This window comes from Haliaeetus leucocephalus, unplaced genomic scaffold (assembly GCF_000737465.1).
Source record: "Haliaeetus leucocephalus isolate CR32 unplaced genomic scaffold, Haliaeetus_leucocephalus-4.0 Scaffold657, whole genome shotgun sequence".
Lineage (NCBI taxonomy): Eukaryota > Metazoa > Chordata > Aves > Accipitriformes > Accipitridae > Haliaeetus > Haliaeetus leucocephalus.
Window position 1 is genome coordinate 4,913,164 of NW_010973093.1, and position 21,151 is coordinate 4,934,314.

Below are 21,151 nucleotides of genomic sequence, written 5' to 3' on the forward strand. Positions count from 1 at the left end.
CCCCCAGCCCACTGGGTAGGGGAGAAGTGAGTGAGCGGCTGCATGGTGCTTAGTTGCTGGCTGGGGTTAAACCACAAATCCCCTTTTCCTGCATTTTGCTGTGAGGGTCTTGTTTCTTGCCCTGAACAAGTGACATCCCCTTTCCCTGCCTCAGTTTCCCCAGGTGGGTTATAGAGGTGATGCTCAGCACTCCAGAGGAACTGGCCTGCTGGGTACCATGGGGCCTTTTCCCCCCAGTGAGTTGGGAAGGATGGGGGGGTCTTCATCCAGCCTGCGATGGAGGGGAAGCAGCTCTGGAACTTCACCTCCATGACTCCTTAGCTATGTACTGTATGGGCCCAGCGTTTGTCCCTGGCACATACTGGAGGAGGGTGCACACACAGGCTCATGTCTGTGCTGGAGATGCCTGAGGCTTACGTGGTTCTGGAAAAAGAGTCATTCCTGTCCTTCCCTCCAGCAGTTTTTAGCTCTCTTGGCCTCCCACTGTTCAGCAGAGGGGAAAGCCTTGGAAATTCGGGGCTTTCTCAGCAGCACAGAGCCCAGCACGGCACTGGTGTGAGCAGGGTGTGCTGCAAAGCCACAACAAGCAGGTGAAATGATGCTTGTTTCTAAGGCTCAGAGAGCTGCAAGCTCAGACGAGGTGGCCTGCTGGTCTCCAAGGTCCTCTTTCATGCAGACACTTCATGCATATTGCATGTGTGTTTGGAGCTGCGCTCAGCAAGCCAATCCGGCTTTGATGTGAACACACCAATGAGCAGACCTGTTCCAGTGCCCAGCCTCACATAAAGCATAAACAAAGACAAAAACAGTTACCGGCAGCTCAATGCCCTTGCATATGTTGGTAACTTTCCATGTGCTGCTTAGGCTGTCTGCTCTTGCAGAACCCAGCAGAGTAGCAAGAAGTCTGGAAACAAGTTTAAAACTGTGCACGTGCTTAGTGGTTATACTGCTCTGGTGTTTGCAGGGGGGTGCCCGTGACAGCCCTGTGGTCCCTGTTGTCCTCAGCACCGATTTGACATCTCCTGCTGGCTAACTCGGGTCCTGTTTCATTTGCAGAGGACGAGATTGTTTCCATGGCTGACTCGACCACCACCATCGATGACATTGAAGGGGAGCTCTTCAAAATCGAGAGGATCAGGGAGATCCTGGTGAGGAGGGAGTCAGAGCTGCGGTACATGTGAGTACCTGCCCTCCTCCTGCACTGTCCCCCCTTCCCAGGGTCACCCCAGCATTTTCTGCCTGCCTGATCAAACATGGATCTTCCCCAGGGATGGGCAGAGCTGAGGCTGCTTTCCACCTCATTTTCTACCTGGAAGAGCAGCCTCTTCCACCACTCTGGCCTTGCTCTTGGAAGGGGCTTGAATGGGTCCCTGTTACAAAGCTGCCACTGATGCTGTGATGATTTGAGCCAGCCTATTTCTATGCGAACAGAGTTTATGAGATGGGTTTAACTGCACTAAATGTTTCCATATTCAACCAAAAGCACCCTGGCTTCCCAGTGGGTCCATACTCTTCCTCAGTGCATGCCTCTCGGGCTGGGCTTGGGAAGGGACCCGAGGTTTGGTGGCTCATTGCTGCCCTGGAGATACCGCTTTGCCCCAGCACGCAGATCTGCGGCTGTTGAACAGCCACATGACCACAGTTTACTCTCCCCATACTGAAGTATTATACATCCTTGCAGCTCCTCCTTTCCTCCTCCATCGCCTGACTGCTGGGGTCATCAGGACACATTGGGGCTGGACTGGCATTGGTGCCTGATGCCTGTCCCTGCACCACATCCTGCTCTCCACTCCCAGCACAGCCTTTGGAGCCAGATGAGGAGGGAATGATTTTCTCCAGGGTCCATTTCAATAATCAAAGCAGGTTTTGAGTAAAAATCTGTAGGCCTTTCACATTTAAGGCAATCAAATAGCCACTGTGTTGCCGTGGTACTAACCAGCGCTTAAGGTGATAAATAACATTTTACCTGGTTATATCAGGAGTTTTTATGGTTTGGGAGGAAAAGGACTAACTAGCATTCATAGTCTGGGTTGATTAAGCTTTTTAATACCACTAAATTGCTATAGTCAGCCCAGTCCTGAGATCCCATGCAACACAAAGCCTGGGACCTTTTACCGGTAATGAAAAAGATCATATTTACTGGGCTGCAGCACCTGATATGCTGCTTTTTTAATGTGTCTGGGTCCCCACTGGTATCTGTGCTACAAGGATCACCAAAGCCTGGAAATGCCTGTGTAAATCTGCTGTCTGGGAGGCTGTGAGCTGGATTGTGGTTTAGAGGCTCGAATTCTGAGTGATGACCTCTTTGAGGCACAGTTCCCCCTGAATATATTGTTGGAAATCATAAAAAGTGTAGTTCTTAAATGCTTTCATGGCAACTGGTACCTAAATCTCACAGGTTCTGTCACAACTCACATCTCTTGCTTTTTCTTATCCCTTTATTGGTTTTCTTCCTTGGCTTGCACTTGGAAAACAAAAGGAAATCACCTACAGAAACCACATACCGGGCGGGGTATAAAGTGATCACTTGGAAGTTTAGAACCACCAGGATTACATGCCTGCATGGTTTGGAGGTGGTGTGGGGAACTCAAGCCTTGGCTCTGTGGAGCGCAGCAGCAGGGACCAGCTTGGGTCTGCAAGGCAGGGAAAGCTGAGGGCTTTCCTGAGCATCACTGCTGGAGAAGAGGGATCCCAGACCTGGGTTCTGCAGGACAGGGTTAAAAAGGATGGGGACCTGGGGCTGCAAGGGCTTTTTTTTTTTTCCCAATGGGGAAAAAAATGTGATATTCAGGGTGGTTGGGCTGTGGGGCTCAGGGAGACAGACATCTCCATTGATGTGCTCCCAAACGGAGGAGTGACCTGTCTGGTCAGTCGATAGCGATCGGTGTTTTCTTCTTGTTGGAAATATCAACCTAAAATATTCCAACATTTCTGAGATGTCTGTGCTCTGTAAAACAATGAAACTCCCACTATTTCTCCTTTTATAGGGCAAAAAGAAAGGTCTAAAATTCCTGTGGGAGATTCAGCTCCATACCTCACCTGCTCAGTACTCTCATCTGCTTCCTGGGGCCAGACAAGGGTAGCATGGCTGTGGCTGGTGCTGCAATAAGTTTTGTCACCAGTGGTAGAAGTAATCTTAGCTCCAGCAGCAGCCTTCTGGGTGATTGTCTTTGCAATCTCTCCCAAGTTGTATTGAAATGAGAATTTTTATTATTGCCCATTTATTATTGTCATTATCAGTTTTTACAGAATTAAATTCCAATTTAATTTTAATAACAATTCAGTTATCATTTGGCTGTTTATTTTAATTTTAATAAGTGTATCACTAGCAATCAGCCTGTTGCCCATGTGTCCCATGCAGACCTCCTCGCTGGTGCTCTTTGTACAACCTCAGGGCTTAGCCACTGTAGGACTATGAGCAGGCAATAAAAGGACATACCTCCCTGTTCTCCATGTGCAGCTCCCAGACATTGGCATTGGTGGAACTGCTCAGTGTGGTATGCAAACAAATGAAGACACTGTCAGATGGAGCAAAAATCTGACAGAGCCAAGAGGAAGTCTTCTCCTCCACCTAAGATGACCTTCTCCTACAGCAATATCTCACAGGGTCCCTCTTCATCAGTCTGTTTATTTACCCTTCCCTTATTAATATTTCTGATGGCCTCGGCTCAGCTGACAAAGTTGCATCTTCAAGGAGATCCAGCAAATGTGACTCATTGCAGAAGGGGTGGACGGCATGACTCAGTGGAAGGACCAGCAGGATTATTGAAGATGCACATGGAGCTTTTAGTAGTGCATACTTCAAAAGGAACCAAAGGCACATCTGTTCAAGGTGGCACCAGCTCATAAGTCAATCATGTATTATCTGTAGACACAGGTCATGTGTTAGGATTTCTGTCTTGGAGGCTCAGTCCAGACAGGTTGATGACTGTACTCCGTGGTGTCAGTTCAGCTTCACAAGACTGGTCGGTGAACATGATGTTTAATGGGGGCAAATGCCTCCCATCCCATGCCATCTAGGCAAGGTACCATGCACAGGGCAGCGCAGGGCCAAATCCTGTATGGACACATCTGGTCTCCAACTGAGAGGTTTGTGCCAGCAGATATTTTCCCAGCACAGACTGCTAATGGTTTAGCGCCCACGTCTGTTGTCTAAAACGTCCAGGACTGCGGTCACAAGTCTCTAAGGTCTAGGGAGCTAGGCATTTCTGAGATACCAGTGAATTAGTTGCACTGTCATAAGGAAATGGTCCTGGTCAGAGTGTCCACATCTACCTCAGGGTGATGATGGGAACCCCCTTTTCTGCTGGTGGAGCTACTCAGCACCATTTGAATGTGCTGCCTGACCCCAGCTCCTCTGCCATGGGGCTTCTGGTGCCACGGCTGGCTACAAGCTCCTGGAAGACATGTATTGAGAGTGTGAGGACTGATGTGTCAATGAAGGGGATGCTTCGTGGGCGCACCAATTGAGCAATTTCTGGTCCTGGGGGTGTGGGAGCCTACTACACCTGGAAAATCTGGGGCTGGATTTTGGATGGAGACACTTTCTTCTAGTTTCAGGCCAGGTAACAGAGGTGGGGAGATGCCAGATGGTCTGGCCAGGGTGGCTCACCCATGCCAAGGTAAGCCTGGAGAAAGAAGGGAAGTATTCCAAATCCCAGCTCAACAGTCCAACCCTGATCAGGAGATTCAGTGCCTTGCCACAGGGTGGAACCTCATAGGGTACTACTAATATATATCTTTTGCAGGGGCTTGTAAAAACTCTTCTCAAATGACCCAACCACCAAAATCCCTGGTCAGGGACTTAAGTTCCCAGGTACCTTAATGTCAAGGAAATGGTGCTTCACTGACTGCTGGCTGGCTAGACTGTGCCGAGGCTCGGGATGCCGCATCAGAGCAGGAGGCTTTTCCTAATCTTCCCAGTGAGTGATAATGTGTAAGGAGCCCAGGGAGGGCTCAGAGCAGAAGGAAAAGTGTCAGATGGGTTGGTCTTATCATGCTTTGATTGGAGATATGGCTGGCCAAAGTTGGCCCTAGGCTGATGCAATCTTGGAGACTGCTGGAAGGGCAGACAGGGCTGGGCAACCCTTGAGTTGCTGCTCGCTGTGCGTATGAGTTGCTGGCAGAAAGCAGGAGGACTTTGAGGAAAGGACCCTAAAGGACAAAGCAAGGAGGTCTCTAAAGCCAGAAGCTGTTGACATGAGAGAGTTTGGGAGGTGGGGAGCACGGCACACAGACCGGAGGCAGCACTGAGGGTTATTGGAGTCGTGACTTGTCTCATCTTCTGTAGTGCCACCTACCCAGGGGAGATCCTCAAGGATGGCTTGGTTCGTGGTGGAGAGAGGTCTCAGCCATGAGCACTGTCTGCTCTTGGGGTTCCCCTCACCATGGGTGAGTGCCTAAAACTCTTTAAACTGAACCACTGATACTCATCATGGCCAGACACCATCATTCCTCAGTCTTGTCCAAGCACAGCTTTAGCGAGGGCATAGGCATGCGATTTTTTTAAATAAATCAATAAATAAATTAGGCTAAGTCTTCTCTGCCAGCCCTAGTGAGCAGTGAGCAGCACTTGAGCTGGTGCCTCCATGGAGGGGGCTGAGTGTCTGTGGTGCTTCTGAGACATCATCAAACTGCCTCCAGCACGGACAGGGCCGTGCATCCCCCATCTGCTCCATCAGCAGCTACTGCTGACATTTGAGTTGAGCCCATCCTGATCAGTATCTTGCTGCTATGTTATGGTTTGAGCCAGAGATTATTTAATTGCCTGTGGCTTCAGCAGGCTCCTTTTCTCCTGTTGAAATGACCTTGTTTCTCAGCGGACACCTGCAAAGTTTGCACATTTCCCCCCTCTGTTGTGTTTCATTTTTCTACCTTTTTTAAATTCTGCAGAAAGGCAGTATAAATACGTGAGATGTTTTTATGTGGCAGCAGCTTCCATTCGTTTTTGGATTTTACTGTTTGGAGATTATTGTTTTGGAGGAGGAGAAACACAGCTGCTATTGCATAGTGGATGTGCCAGGTTTTAATAAGGCTTCATTGTCATTAGAGTGATGAAACTTTCTTTGCCAACAACCAGTGACACAACCCATGTAGCTCCAACAAAAGCTCTGAGATGAAGTGGGCTGCCATTTCCTGTGGGAAGGCAGGTAAATCTGTGCTCCCTGCTGCAGGCACTGAGCACATCACCTTTCAGTGTTGGTTAGGTGTTGCTCTGGAGGTTTTGAACCTTTCCTTTCCCAGTCTTTCCTTCAGTGGTTTCATTTGTTTCTCTGCAGGATGGATGACATTCAGCTTTGTAAGGAAATCAGCCGGCTGAAAAAGGAGCTTCAAAAACTCATAGCTCTTCCAGGTAAGGCTTTGTAAAGCTTCAGAGAGCTGCACCCTGCTGCTGCAATCAGCAGAAAGGTTTCCATGAAATACCAGAAGCTCTTGAATGGCTCCCACCCCAGCATGCTCCCAGAGACACTGCTGCTGCAGGCAGTGCGTGAGCATCAAGAAATGTGGCTCCCTGAGTCTGACCTGAGATATTTCTTGGGAGTTTTGCTGCTTGCAGTACTGCCAGGGAGTCCTTGTCCAGGCCTGGGCTGAAGGGCAGAGGAAAGAGAAAAGGAGAAAAAAACATGAGTCCTGCGAGGAAGAGCATCGGTCTGGTATAGGAGGAGGACAGGAGTTGAGTGGGGTGGCAATGAATGCTGACACAGTGGGACCTGCCACGTACACTGAGGAGGATCCCCAAATGAGTGGACAGGACAAGCAGGGGACATTGGCAGACCACACCATGGAGGGGCCCGTTGGAGGGAGCAGGAGGGGAGATGCCTTCAAAGGCCTCAAGTACGTGAAAAGCAATGAATTCTTGCTGTGGCCATGTCAGAACTGTGGGTCAGTGATGGGGCGGATGGCAGCAGCAGCCAGGGAAGGATTTCTGGTTGCAGCCAGGGTAGGATGGGTGCTAGGGGAACGTCATGCCAAAAGGGCTTGGTGATGTCCCTGATTTAGGTGAATTCATCATTCAGGATGTTGAAAAGAGGCAAACAGTCCAGGGCAACATATGTGAAGACTTCAGCTGGGAGGAAATGCTGCTTTTGTCATCCCCCCTTGCCATGACCAGTGACCCTCCCTGTCACAGCCAGAGGCACCCTTGTCCCTTCACAGCCCAGGAAAGGCCAAACCTTGTTTCTCTAAAGGAGCCCCCTCAGCCAAAGTATTCAAATGAAAGCACACACCCAGGGTTTGAATGAGCAAGAAATGCTTCCCCACAGGCTGTGTCCATCACTGTTCATAAGGCTATGCCTCCTCCTAGGACATCCTCACTCACCTCCCAGTGACGACTTTATGTGTGTTTTCAGAACCAGATGGGAGACATATCCCTGCTTATTTGTACCCACCCAGGCATTAAGATTTGGACCTCAGTTATTTCCACTGCAAGTATCTCTGAAGATGGTGCACTCACTGAGACCAATGAGTGTGTAGCAGGGGGCAATGCCTGGATGCAGACAAGGGACCAGCTGTGCACATCTGTTTCCCAGAGCAGCAGCTCAGCTCATCAGTTCTGTACCCAAGGTTATCTCAAAGTCAAGAGTGGCAAGAAGCCTTGACCCTTTCTAATGCCGTATAGTGTCACTATGCTGTGTGTGCTTGTGAATCCTCAGCATGCAGTGAGAGCCCAACTTCTGCTTAATATGCAAGTCTTGATCAGTTTAATACAACCTGGCTGCATCCAGACAGGGAAGGGGAGGGTTCTGCCATTAAAACGGGAGTTGCTTGCAAAACATAGACCTGAATCTCATGTGGACTTTTAATTCAAACACCTTCTAGTTCCTAAAACAAGACTTGACCTAGACAGTGGCTCAGGACCAGAGATAACTTGACCTGTTCTGAAGCTGGAGAAATCTAGCTGGCTTTCCTTCATCTGCTTTGGTCTTTCATTTCTATCCTTTTCAGCATTCCCAGATTCAGCTGAGAGTAGAAATGCTGCTTGCATCAGGGATGCTCTTTTTGTCTTCTTTATAACTTGACTCAAATCAGACTGTGCTGGAAAAATCCTGCAAATCACTGGTCTTGCGAGACTATCAAAGCAGATCATTCGTAAAAATGGTCATTGAACTTTGGTTCGGATAAAGATTCAAACACGTCAGTGCTTACTCAGAGCTCAGTCAGACCTGTGGCTTGAAATCTCACCAGACCAAGGCTCCTTTAGTAATTCAGAGAGATGTCGTAGTCATGATGGACTCTGACATCAGCAAGGCCGTAAAAAAGGTGCAGTGTTTATACAGTGGGTATGTTAACTCTGACATGCTCTAACTCAGGAATGCAGATTGTTAATTAACTGCAAATAGCTGGTATGTTTGTGTACAGCCTGATGTTTCCAATTTGTATGGCATCCAAATGACACTGTAAAGTGCTCCTATTCCCATCAGGCAGGTTGGAGCTGCTGCACAGAGACAGTGCCCACTGCCAGGCGACTTTGCATTAACTCTTCATGGTAGAAAATCAGCAGCTGTGGCCCAGACCTCAGTCCAGATCAGCTTTCTCTGCCAGGAAGCTTGAGCTTACTCCCTGCACCAGATCACAATTGTAGGAGAAACCTTTGTTTGCTGGGGATGTTTCTAACAACATGATGATTATGAGAAGTTCCTCCTACTCAGACCCCTGCAGCAGTACCTCCGATCAATATATAGCAGTCTTTAAACTACAAATCAATACATAGTTTAGGTAACTGCTGAGACCCAGCCTACAAGGTTTGCTCCATGCTGTGAATTTCGCTGCATTTTTATTTAGCTGAAGGAAGACTGCAGATTGATCCATCCTGTGTTGGATTGATTTTGGAGCTGGCTGCTGAATTCAGAAACGGTATTAAATAGCTGCAGCACAGACAGTCATAGTTTCTACCTAAGGTAGCTCTCCGTTTCTATTTAAAACTCCTTAGCCCTATCTCTACCATCTTCATGTATCCCACTTACCATTATGTACCAATTTATATAGGACATGACTTCATAGTGATGTGAGAGTTTTCCAGGTCTTCACTAACTCACTGCCCAAAGATATGTGCCACAAGTGAGTCCCACCGTGCTCAAGGTAGGTCAGTCTGGGGGTTCAAGTGACAACCAAGGCTAACAAATTCAAAATTTCCTGGCAGACACTTGTGGTCATCCTTGTTGCTGGGGTGGGAATGGGGCTGACAGTGGTTTGAAAGGTCAGATGTAGAGAGTGAGATCACTGGGACAGTGTTCAGCAAGGGAATAAGGCTACAAAACCAGTGGATTGTATTGGTTTTCAGGTCGCTGTATATATGGGATAAATGGCGGTATGAGGTGTTCCCAAGGCATCTGGGCATTTTTGATAATTCCCTATACACCTGAATCCCCGGCTGGTTTCTCAGCCACATGGAGGACCTGGCTCAGAGGTCTCTGGACCCCTACCCAGCTCAGGACCAAGCTGAGACGGGTTGGGTGTGCTGGCATGGGAAATGTGGGTTAAGCACATCCTGGCTGAAGGTTGACATCTGAGTCTGACACTTCTGAGGTCATTGAGACCCGCTGCCCATCCTCTTCAGCAGTGCAGATGAAGGTCCCAGGGGAGCCATGGTCGTCTCCCACCAGAGAGGTCACCTTGTTGAGGAGCCCTTTCTCTGCTCTGCAAAGCTCACAGTTGCATCTTGCAGTGCTCAGCCCCATGAAAATTTTGGGGAGAAGCTAAAAATTCAAAGTTGATGACACCAGACCTGTCTCCTCCTAGCCAGGGTGGTTTGGGATGAGGTTGCTGTTTATTTAGCAGCCTGTATCTGGATCCAGTTGCTTACTTTGGGTTGGCTTTTACCCCCGCTCTTATATCTGCTTATGAGCAGGATGGCCCCTGTTGGTGTATTAAATGTGTTCCCTGTGCTGCAGAGAATGAGAAGTCCAACGAGGAGAAGCAGAAGGAAGAGGAGCTGGTACAGCAGATACACAAGCTGGTGGAAACGCGGGATTTTCTGGTGGATGATGTGGAGTTTGAGAGGCTCAGGTAGCTGGGTGCAATTTATTCCTTGCACTGAGGACAGTGCAGTCTGTCCTCTGATCTGTATCATGCCTTGCCAGATGCTCCTGGATGCCTTGCTGTTCCTTTCCTGAGTGGTAACCAATCTCTTTGTCACAGGGAAAGGGAAGAAGACAAGGAAATGGCAGAGTTCCTGCAAAGTAAGCTCTCCAAAAGCTACCTCCAGAAAGCAAGTAGGTGGTTGATGAGTTTTATTCCTTGCATTGAACCTCACTGGCAGTTTCTCCCCTTTCCTAAGCACTCTGTCTCCAAGATTTCATTGCTTTGCATGGTGCTAGCTTACCTGGAGGCCATCTGTTGCTGGAGGAGGGTGTGGGGATATGGCAACTGGGGGATGCTAGTGCTTGAGCTCACATTGTGGAAACATCCCAAATTGGTAGAGATGTTATGCTTCCATTTCCCTCCTGGCATTTCCCAGCCACCATGTCCTATGAGAATGGGGATGGGTAGGTGTCCTTTTACGGCTGATGTACTTCATCTGATGCTTTCCAACCAGCTCCTTTCATTTCATCACACCATCACCTAAGGTCACAAGTTGTGGTATCCATCCAGTCCTCCTTTCTTCATGGCCTCTGATGGCAAGCCACTGTCGTCCCCTGTGCCTCCATCATTGCTGGAGGAACACCTCCCCAGTGCAGTAGGAGGCATTTCCAGCCCAGGGTCCCGGTGCCTATGCCTGTGTCCTGCCTGTGGACACCCAAGAAGCACACATGGTGATGTGCCCCCTGGATGCAGGAGCTCATGCCCAGCTGTGGGTCTGAGGAGGGTCAGCATCCTAGCCCTGAAAGGAGCTCTAAGAAGAAGCGATAGGCCTGTGCCCTTATCACCAGGCAGACACCAATTCCTCTTTCCGTAGCTCCTGTCAAAGAGAAGAAAATGACTTCCAGGGGACAGCAAACCTCCACACCATACATGACCAAAACGGGCCTCACCCTGCTCAAGGAGTGCTGTGGCTTCACCTGCTCCATCATGTAGGCCAGCCCCCAGCTCCTCTGCACAGGACATGACCATGGTAGTGTACACGTCCCAGGAAGCTGGGCTGGGCAAGAGGGGCTTCCTTGGTGAGACAAAACGGCCAAGTGCCTGGACGGGGTGGGTAAGCGTCAACATCTGGGACACGCACAGCTCCCGATGTTGCAGGCGTGGGGCATGAGGGACCACCAGGCTGCAGCCCTGTTCTGGAGGGGCTGCCATCGGGGAAAAGTGCTGGAGTCCCGCTGAGTCCTGAGAGAGGGGCTGGAAGGGAAACGGCGGTGGTCATGGCTGGGAGGACAACAAGGAGACGGAGGGAGTTGGGTGGAGGGGGAAGAGAGATGGAGGGCAGGGAGGAGAGGGGCCAGGCACACTGCAGGTACCAAAGCATCTCTTTGTAAGCACATACAGAGGGAGCTGTTTGTCAAATATACCACTGCTGTGCACACCTGGTGTTCATGGAGTTACACCACCAATGCCTTTGTCTTCTCGTAATATCTTCTCTGAAAACCTAAGAAGCCACCAGGCCTTTCTGTCCTTGAGGGTCCTCACATGCCTTCTCAAGTGCCTTCTCCCACCTGCTCCTTTTCAGCAGGTTGCAGTTAAATCACTGGCATCTGCTGACAGCCACAGGTGCCCAACCTAAAAGTGATGCACCCATTATTCTTGAAACAGAGCTTACTAAGGGCCAGGCTGATGTCAGTTGTACAGGACTATCCTCTGGCTGCTGAGGGGCAACCAGACAGTCCCTGTCCATTTGTCAGTGGTTCAGGACATAAACTCATTCTAAACATTGTCACTTTGTAGAAGTCTCAGGGAGTGGCAGACCCATAGAGAGGTGCTTCTTGCCAGTGCAGCCTGGTATGGACTTCCCTACCTTATCTCAGGAGAAGGCTGAAGCGACCTGGCTCACAGAGGTGGGTGGCTGGTTTCCCACTGGACCAGCTCTGCCTGGCTCAAGCTGCCTCCCTACTCTTATGCCTATGCATGATGCTGCTCCACAGCACATGCTGCCAAAATTGGTGTTTGTGGGGTGCAGACAAGTTAAGCAAGGCCTAAACAGCTTGGTGTGAGATGGAGGAAAGGCTGAACTGGTGATAGCTGGTGAGCAGCACTCACTCCTGCCAGAGTGTGGTGAGGACACAGGTGAAGCAAGTCACAGCTGAGATGAAGTTATGTCCGTAAGAATGTGCTTTAATACCATTGAAATGAAATTCTGTGCTCCAGTACCACAAATCTGAGGCCAGACCTTACAGCTCATCACAGGGCAGCTGGCAAGGAGGTGAAACCACCCACCCACTGAGCTCCCACCTTCCTCCATGCCTGGGTTTCACCCAGTAGATGATGAGCATGGCCAAAGCTGAGAGCTAGATCCCAACTGACAGCATGTGTGACAAGCACTAGAGGAAGATGATGGTAATGGAGGTCTGGTGGGTTGTAGTCTCTGTGGGAGGATACATCTCATCCTTAATATTGCTAGAGACTTCAGTTGTGGCAGGTGGTCTGACACTCAGGAGTTAGTCTCATTGGCACTAGGCGCTCTATGAAGCAAGGTTGGCTCTCTAGCCATTGGAGAAGGGAGGCATCCAGGCGATCCCATGGTTTCCTATCTCTTGCCTGTCCTCCCCAGGTCTCCAGCCAGAGTCCACAAGCTGCTCTCCTCTGAGAGTTTCAACTTCCCGTCATTGTTCATGCTTCCCACTGCAGCACCACCACCGAAGAGACTTCCCAAGCAGGCTGGTGCACAAGCTTGAATGATGGCATACGTCCTTGGTGCCATGTCAACGGTTGTCTCCTCCATGACATCAACAAACACCGAATTCCACCCGAGCTCAGCTTGGAAGAGGTGTGTGCAGCAGCGGCAAGCGAGTCCATGACAAAGAGGACTGGTGCAGTCCTTCACCTGGACAGAGTAATAAAAAAAGCACTGGGAGCTCATGTTTGGAGAACATTGTGCTCCACCATCCAAGACATGCTGTGGCCATAGATGATGTCTCATCCTTAGCCTTGTAGCACCTTGTGAGTCTCTGTGGGATGATTCCTGAGGACTCTTGGTGGGGAATGTCTCTGGTCTGGGTTTTGTTATGTTTGCATTGTTTTTATTGCAAGGTGCTCTATGGCTCTGGGTGTGTGAAAAGCAGAGTGTGAAGCGCAGTCCCCAGAGCCAGCTGAATGAAGGGCTAATTCTTGTGAAGTTATCACCTGAGCACAGATGTGGTGTGCTGAACTATGGGCAGATGAGTTGCTTTCCCCACCTCACTATTACTGGTTTCAGTTTTCAGCTCCAAGAAAAAGGTGATTAGAGCAAAAGAGAAAAGGAGAAAAATTCAGAACAGGGCAACATGCAGAAGGAAATGAAAACCAAACAGGAGACTGGAAAAGTGGCAGGTGAAGGTGGAGACAGCAGGTGAGAGACATTCTCACTGCCAAGAGGGCATTCAGTCCTGCCCTCTAGTGCCCCAGCCAGTGCCTCTGGGCTTGGCACCATGAGCTGGACATAAAGTCCTGTGCAAAAGACTCATGCACCTTGAGGTCACCCAATGTCTCAGTTCCTGTTGTCCCTTCTGAGCATCCACTCATGCTGAGGTGGCACAGCCAGAGGTGCTAATGCCCATCATGGCAGGACAGGGCTCTCTTTCTTGCTGAGTGTGAAGGCCTCTCACATCTCCTGCCCTGCCTGCCTTCCTGCCCTGTAGGCTGCTATGGCTTCACCGGGTGTCCTGGGGTGGCCTCCCATTTGGGTGGCTGCCCAAGAGCTCTGGCTGCCCTCTGGCCAAAATGCTGATTCCTCCAGCTCAATCCTGCTGCAGCTTGCTGTATGGTCTTGAGACAGTGTTCCTGCATGGGTCACTGTCCAACATGCCCATGCCAGTGAGAGGGCTGCAACCCATTTGGCTCTTTCCATTGCACCTAATAGCACATTCATTCTTATAAAACACAGTGCAGGTGGGATCCTTGCTAGTGCAATGCCATAAGCGGGTCCAAGTTCCTCCTGCATTTCTTTATCAGCACTGCCAGAAAACCCAGTCTGTGGGAACCTGTTCTCTAACCTTTGCAAGGGTGTTTCCACTCACTTGTCCTTCCTGAGCAATCTCCTCCCCATATGGATCTTACCAGCAGCCAGAAAAGTCCACAGACTAAACCAGTCCCTCTGCACCCCCACAGACCAGGGTGCAAGGCCTGAATGGGCCCACGACACCTGGTCACTTCTAGCAAACTTGACCTCGCTTTTGTTCGTGTCAGCTCTGAGTTGACTTCAGTGGTCTCAGTCAGGTGTCAGCGCTCTTTGTGCTGCTTATTGTTAATGTCCTGCAGCATCCTACAACCCACCTGCGAGTTCTTGGTGCTCTTCTTGCTCGGGGGAGACTTCAGTGTGGGCTGGAGGGAGCACCCTGTAGATCACAGGGGCACATTAGGCCACAGAGAGCTCCTCTCTGCCTTGCCAACCCTGTGTAATGGAGTGAGGTGCAGTACACAGCTGGGGCTGATGTTCAAGCAGGGGTGACAGGCCACCATTGGTAGCATCCATCCTGGAGTTGATGGGACAGATTGGGTGACTCATTCCCTGCTCTTCCAGAAACTGTCCAGTGGCTGCTTGGTTTGGTCACTCTGCAGTCACGCACGTGGTGCGATACAGGTGTTTGCTTTGATCACACAGACCAAAGGCTCAAGACCCAGAAGGCCCCCTCACTGTCCTTGCCTTCCCCAGGGTCTTCTTGGGAAGGGTGACTAACTAAGCCAGTTTGTTTGGTTGGACCGAGAGGGAGCCAAAAGTAAGGAAGAGCCCTTGATTCAAAACTTGTTCCCCTAATTCATCCCTACCTCCACCCTGCAAGACCCCAAGACCCAGACTTCAGCTTCTGAGCAGAGCTTGGGCAGGCAGGAGGGTGGCTGGTGGGAGATGGGCAAGGTCCTGGCCTGTTTTGTTCTGTGTTTACTGGCTGTGTTTGTGTGGCTGGTCATGGAGAAGGAGACAGGCTGCTGTCCTTGTCATACGATGCTATTTGGCCTGTATTTTAATTGATGGCAAAGGTGCGCAGCACACGGGAGCGACACTGTTTCATGTACATTGATTTCAACCCAAACAAATAAATGTCTGTTGGAAGATTGGTTCGTAGATATTTTCCCCACCTGGGACCTTTGCAGAGACATCTCTCAGGGTGGTTGAAGTGGAACAGAAACAAGATCCTGAAAAGTCAGACTGGACTTTGGAGTTCCCTGGTATTGCAGGAGTACAGAGCAGATCCTGCTGCTGCAGCAAGATATCTAACCCTTCCATTTCTGGCTCTTGACCTAATATTTCACTTCTGGGCCAGGCTGAAAAATCTTTGGAAAGGCAAGAAACTGCCTCCCTGGCAGTAAGTAAATATCCTTTAATGCTCAGAGCCCTGAACTCTTTTGATATATTTGTTCACTGATAACAACCTTCTGTCCTCACCAAGCCTCAACGGTATCATTTATAGAGGGGTTGTGGAACATCAAATGTCTTCTCTATGTGGCACTCTGCTCCATGGAGCACTGAAGGGGGTCTGGGTGCACCATCTCTTCTCTTGGCCCCCTGATGCTTCCCCTCCTCTAACCCACCCCCCAGGTACTCTCAGGAGGAGGAGCAGGACTGGCAGGCCTGCAAACTCTGAGGTCTCAGTTTGTGGTGTTTCCTGTCCTTGGGACGAGTGATTAAAAAACATAGGAGAAACACCTCATGGTGGACATGCTGGAGAAGATGAAGCGGTGGGAGATGGGCTGAGTAGGAGCAGAGAGGCAGGACAGGGCCTGTGCTTCGCTGTGTCTCATCAGTTGTGTAGGACCAGGGAAGCTTGCAGTCACTCACAGATGTGATGTGCTTTTATGCCAGCGACTGCTGAGAGGGGACCAGGAAGCTCTGGCACCCACATCGTCTCTTGGATCAGGTGGCTGGAAACTGCATGTGCAAAAACAATGCTCTAATTCGGGTTTAATGACTTCCATGTCTTTGCCATTTGGCACTCAATAGTGCTTGGCATGCAAAGTCCTGGATAAGTGCTAATCATAGGGTTAAGAAGCCAGCAATGTCTTCTGAAGTCACTGCTGAAGACAGTAGTCAGTACTAGCACAGGGTTGTCCCCATGCCTCCTTGCAGAGTGCCTAAGAGGTGAGGTAGCAGGTCCCCAGGTAAGAGCATCCTAAGGGATCTGGAGCTGACAGTGCCTTTCCATACAGCCATGCTCTGTCAGAGCATGTCCCTGTCACTTGGACTGCATGGTGGCCTCTCTGCATCTGGTTGCTCTGGGGCACAAGCCCCTCCAGTGGGAATCCCACCATCAGTGCTGGGGCAGAGCTGCCCCGCAGAGCAGAGCGCAGCAGTGAGTGCCAGTGTTGCTAGCTCATGCCCACATGGATGGAATAGCAGGCTGCTCCAAAGGAAATGTTGACAGAGTCCAGATTAAACCAATAACAACATCTCAATGTGCTAGGGATTTTCCATCAGCAAGAGGCAAAACAGACTGCAGATTTAGCCAATACTTTAATCATGTCTTCTGTGTGCCAAAAGAAATGAATCTTACCAAAAACCCACCCAAACCCCCAAAATGCAATGCAAACAAATCCAAACCCTGCAATTCCCCAAGGATAAGGCAGGCTGATAACATAAAAAACCTTGTTTATTATACACAGCATCACAGAACTGAAACCCTGATACCTGTTAGGTAATTTTAGTCTTTGCTTCCATATCCCACAGCATTATGAATCACATTGGTTTCACTTTGCCCAAGAAAGCTAATAGAGCTGGTAGGAACTGCATCTTTGCGATGCTCAGCACACTGTGCTCGGGCAGTGGGTCCTGCTATCTCCTCTGCTGGTGCTGAGGTCGCTGAGCCAGCAGGATGGCTCCAACAGGCAGGAGAAGGGGAGCATGGTGGATGGCCCAGGAAACCCTGGCAAGCCTGACAGTCCCCTCTCTGGAGCAGGACTCCAGCACCAGCACAGCTCCAGTTTGGCATCTTCTGGCATCTCCCAAGTGATGAGAGCAGAGCTTGTCTTTCTGCTAGGCTGGGGATCCTTGGCTGGCTTTGCCTTAGCTTAGATGAGAGGGTTTCCTTCCTTTCCAGCTCCCCAGGGAAAGGGAAGAGGAAGGATGAAACGAGTTTCATAGGCTGGAGCAGCCAGTGTCTGTCCCTGACACCCTTATATGCCCTGGTTCCCCTTCCAAGCAAGCCTGGAAGGATCCTTTCAAGAATCCCTTCACCCCAGTCATGACAGTGTCAGTGCACACGTGGGGTACCACCTTGTCCCCTTAACCCCATGGCACCACCTCTTGCCAAGGCTTCTTGAAGAAGCATCTTTAGGGGCTCCTAGTCATGTGGAGAGAGGTGAGGAACTTGGGTTATTTAGATATCTTGTAGCCATCCAGGTCACAACCTGTACTTCATAAGCTGGCCAGACCCTCTCCAGTAGACTCACCTGTACAAGGACACTGAATCATTTGAGCTGGGAAGTCAAAAAATGCTGTTGTGGTGGTCACATCTCTTTGAATGTGCTGCTGGCTATGAAGACCACTAGACATGGCTCAGACAGGAATCAAAGCTCCTCTGGAGCAGTCAAGGAAATACCTTCTTTCATGCCTTCCCACCTGGGAGAAGGCCAGAGACAGCATCTCTTCTGTGTCACCCCTCTCTGTCCTTCCAGCAGCTTGGCTGGATCTAATCCAGGCTGGTGTTAGACACAGCTTTGTCCCACCACCCTGCTCGTGACAAAGACATCTGGCAGGTCTCTGGGGATAACTCCCTTCTCCTGTTGTTCCCACAGGTACAGATCCTTGGGCTCCTGGTTTCTCCCTCCACTAGCTTGTCTGCGATCTCTGTGGTGGACAGCCTGGCATTGTCTCTTTTTCAAAAGCTTGCTCAGCTGGTCAGAAGGTCACAGTGTTGCATCTGAGGAGCAATGCCATCTGTTCAGCTCTATGGAGGAAGAAGAGTTAGTTGCAATGCCTCCTGGCAATTTGGGACTTGAGTATGGCTTACTCCTGCCTGGGTAAGGACTTTGCACTGGGGGCAATCTGCTATCTTTGCTCTGCTGGTGCAGCATGAATGGCGCATAAGAAAAGGCAAAATCTGCCCTCAAGTTTCAATTGCTGGTCTCTGACTTTCTAAAACCAGACATTTCACTGTGTGGGGGCATGGATAGGGCCACAAAACCAAGCAGGTCCAGCAAATGATGCTGCAGAGCAGCATCCACATGTGCTGCAGCTTCATGTTCAGGATGGTGAGGGCTGCTGGGGCTGAGCAGAAGCAGACAGGACATCAGGACCAGTCAGGAGCGCAGGTCTTCATTTTGGCTTTGAGTAGAGCTATAAGGGACACGCTGAGTGTGATGTACTGGCTGAGACAGACACTGCCAGGCCCAGTCTGCTGAATTAAAGGAAGAAAATACATTGAAACACATCAGAAAGGGCCTGGTTGGACCAATGTGTCTCGTCATCCCGTGCTGAAGGTTCCTCAGAAGAGCTCAGCTCAGGCATCCAGATAAGAGCCAAGTCTCTGAACTCAGTGTCCAAAAGGACTTCAGGAAACCTGACCTATCAGTCTGTCCTCTCCATAAGTCCAGCCTAGAGACATCCATGTCCTCAGACCATCACTCACAGAGTGGCAGGCTCAGAGCTGCAGCCCCCAGTCTTCCTCAGAGGCTGGGCAGAGCTGCTCCTCTCCCATAAGCTCCTGTCAGCTGCCACCAGTGAGATGCATCAAAGTGGGTGAGGGGGTGGCTGTGGGTGGAAGGAGAAGGGACAGCTGAGTCACCTCTCAGGATGGGTGTAAATGCTCCTGGTCCCTTTGGATATGTCACTGCCGAGACAAGATGCAAGGGCACAAATGCACAACATCGTCTCTGCTTGGATGAGTCATGAGTTGACTTTTCCAGTGCAGGCAGCAGCTCTTGGTAACATCACTGGTGCCTCTACGAGACATTTACCAGCCTCTGGGACCCCTGAGGGCCTCAGCAAGGTTCACTCTCTCCTGCTTGTTTTATTCTCTCTCTTCTGCTTTTGTGTATTTGGTCTCACAGAAGGGAAAGGAAGGCCAGCATCTGAAGATGCTGCTGCCTGTGGGGTGAGGACTCTCAGATCCAGCCCTGGCACAGAAAGCTGCTGTCTGAGGAGGTGACATGCTCCTCATGAGGCCCAGTCCTGGGGCTGAGCACTGGACCACTCCATGAAAACAAAAAGAAATATATCTGTGTCCCATCGAGAAGGTGTGTGCTGGCTGGGGAAGGAGGCCCAGGCATGGCAGTAGGAAGGGTATGCCTTTTGGGATTTGTGGGAAGTTCTTCCCATGCAAGGAATCACTGCAGATCCACAGCCCCAATGTAGGTTCTTTACAAAAAGCAAGGGAAAGCCTCCTATTTACCCTTACCCCATCTCTTCTCCATCCCTCTTACACCCCTGAGCATCTTCCCATAACCCTCAGTTCCTGTCCCTAAGCCATGGTCCACTCTGTTGATGTGGCTACTAAATAACCCTCCTTCTGGATGGCCAATGGGTAAGAAACCCCCTGGGTGACCCTGGGCTCCTCTACACTGCTTCTAATCCCAGACTGGGCATCCCTTTCTTCCTTGCACCCTGCAGTCCTTGGAGAAAAGACTGTGTACGTACACACCAAGCAGAGCAGAGCCCAAACCACAGTACTGGTTTCATTGTGACTTCAGTAGGACATGAATCTGGGCTCCTGCCAAAAGTAATATGGCTCTTGGCAAATGTCAGCACTGTGGGGCTCCCAGCCCACTGCAAGGAGGTATTAATGCCAGGGCTCTCAGTGCACCTACAGGCTCTGCGACCCCTTCCAACCTGCCAGGGGTCTGCTTGCCTGCGCTCAAGGCCCGCCCTGGTGTGGGACAGCCATGCAACCTGGGATCAGACTGCTGGAAAAACAGATAAGGCATGAGAAGGAGCTGTGTGGAGCCTTCACTGGAGCTTCTCCTGCTTTGCTTGGAGCTGCATTTATGCTTAGGTCCTTGCCTTGCAGGTAAGCCTGTGCCCAGCCTTGCACCTGGCTGTTTCTCACCTTGCCTTGCTGACTTGACTTTCTGGCTTCAACTTGGACCTGCCTCATCACTGCAGACTAGTGTGGGAATCACTGGAAACAGCCATGAACCTCTCAGCTCTTGCTCGCATACCACGGGGCTGCATCCTGTCAGAGAGGATATCCTCCTGCCTGCTTTGCTGTCACCTTAGCTCCTTCCCTTGAGGAGCAGCCCACTCTTGCCCCTCCGTGACAGTTATTATCCTTGCTTTACAGAATGAACATAATATAGTCATTAAAGTGTAGGCACATGGTGGCTGCGTAAAGTTGCAACAGCTTTTGCTTCTCCTTGCCAGCTGAAATGCAAACTGCCACTCACCTCCCACTGCTCTGGGGATCTATTCAGAAGAACACAGGGCACATCTTGGCCCACACTGCATTTACATGTCAAGGTTTCAGAAAGAAATGAGCTCTTCTTCCACATATAGCAGCTGAGAAGCAATTATTGTCCTTGTCTCTGCAATGGAGACTTCCACTACTGGTTTTCTTCTGCATTGGCATCACACTGAGGACACTGCACAGGGTCATCTTCTGCTGATGGATAGTAACTTGCTAAGCTTCAATGGCCCAATGTGTGTCTGAGCTCAGAGGCTTGAGGGAAATAGGGTTTCCTGGATGACTTCTTGCTGAGACCTGACATAAGGTACTGTGTTTCTAATTGCATTTATTCCTATTAATTCAAGCTTGCACAGACACAAAAGGAGCATCCCCTGTTCAGACTTTGTACCAAGTGTTCCTGCCCTGAACTTGTCCTTCCTTTGCTTTCCAAACAAACAGCCAGCATCAGCTCTGGGGTGCATCTGTTTTCCTTGTCACTCATGAAAGCATAGATTTGGGGAAGGGAGGGGGTTAATTTCTGCCTTCCTCACTCTCGAAGGAAGAGGTCAGGTGCCTGAGCAGCCCCCAGGCATTATAAACATGGACCAACTGGACTCAGACTTTTCTGGCGGATGCATTAGCTGAATCCACTGGCTCAGGACAGGAGTAACCACTGGAGGGAAGGGAGTAATAGCATGGGATCAATGGTGTCTTGCCTCAAAGTCTGTAAGCTTATGTCATTGGTCCTTGGTCTGTTAAAAGGTCCTCCGCAA

At 50.2% G+C, this 21,151-nt stretch overlaps 1 protein-coding gene across 1 annotated transcript in view; it reads left to right on the forward strand.

Moving 5' to 3' along the window:
* Positions 1-11,013, forward strand: part of LOC104839292 (uncharacterized protein C16orf45-like) — a gene marked incomplete at its 5' end in the record, with an annotated part of 17,229 nt that extends 6,216 nt beyond the window's left edge. The window contains 5 exons of the mRNA XM_010579497.1: positions 1,057-1,177; positions 6,279-6,352; positions 9,891-10,005; positions 10,138-10,211; positions 10,895-11,013. Of these exons, the coding sequence (XP_010577799.1) occupies positions 1,057-1,177; positions 6,279-6,352; positions 9,891-10,005; positions 10,138-10,211; positions 10,895-11,013 (503 nt within the window). The remainder of the gene's footprint in view (positions 1-1,056; positions 1,178-6,278; positions 6,353-9,890; positions 10,006-10,137; positions 10,212-10,894) is intronic.
* Positions 11,014-21,151: the final 10,138 nt, after the last annotated feature.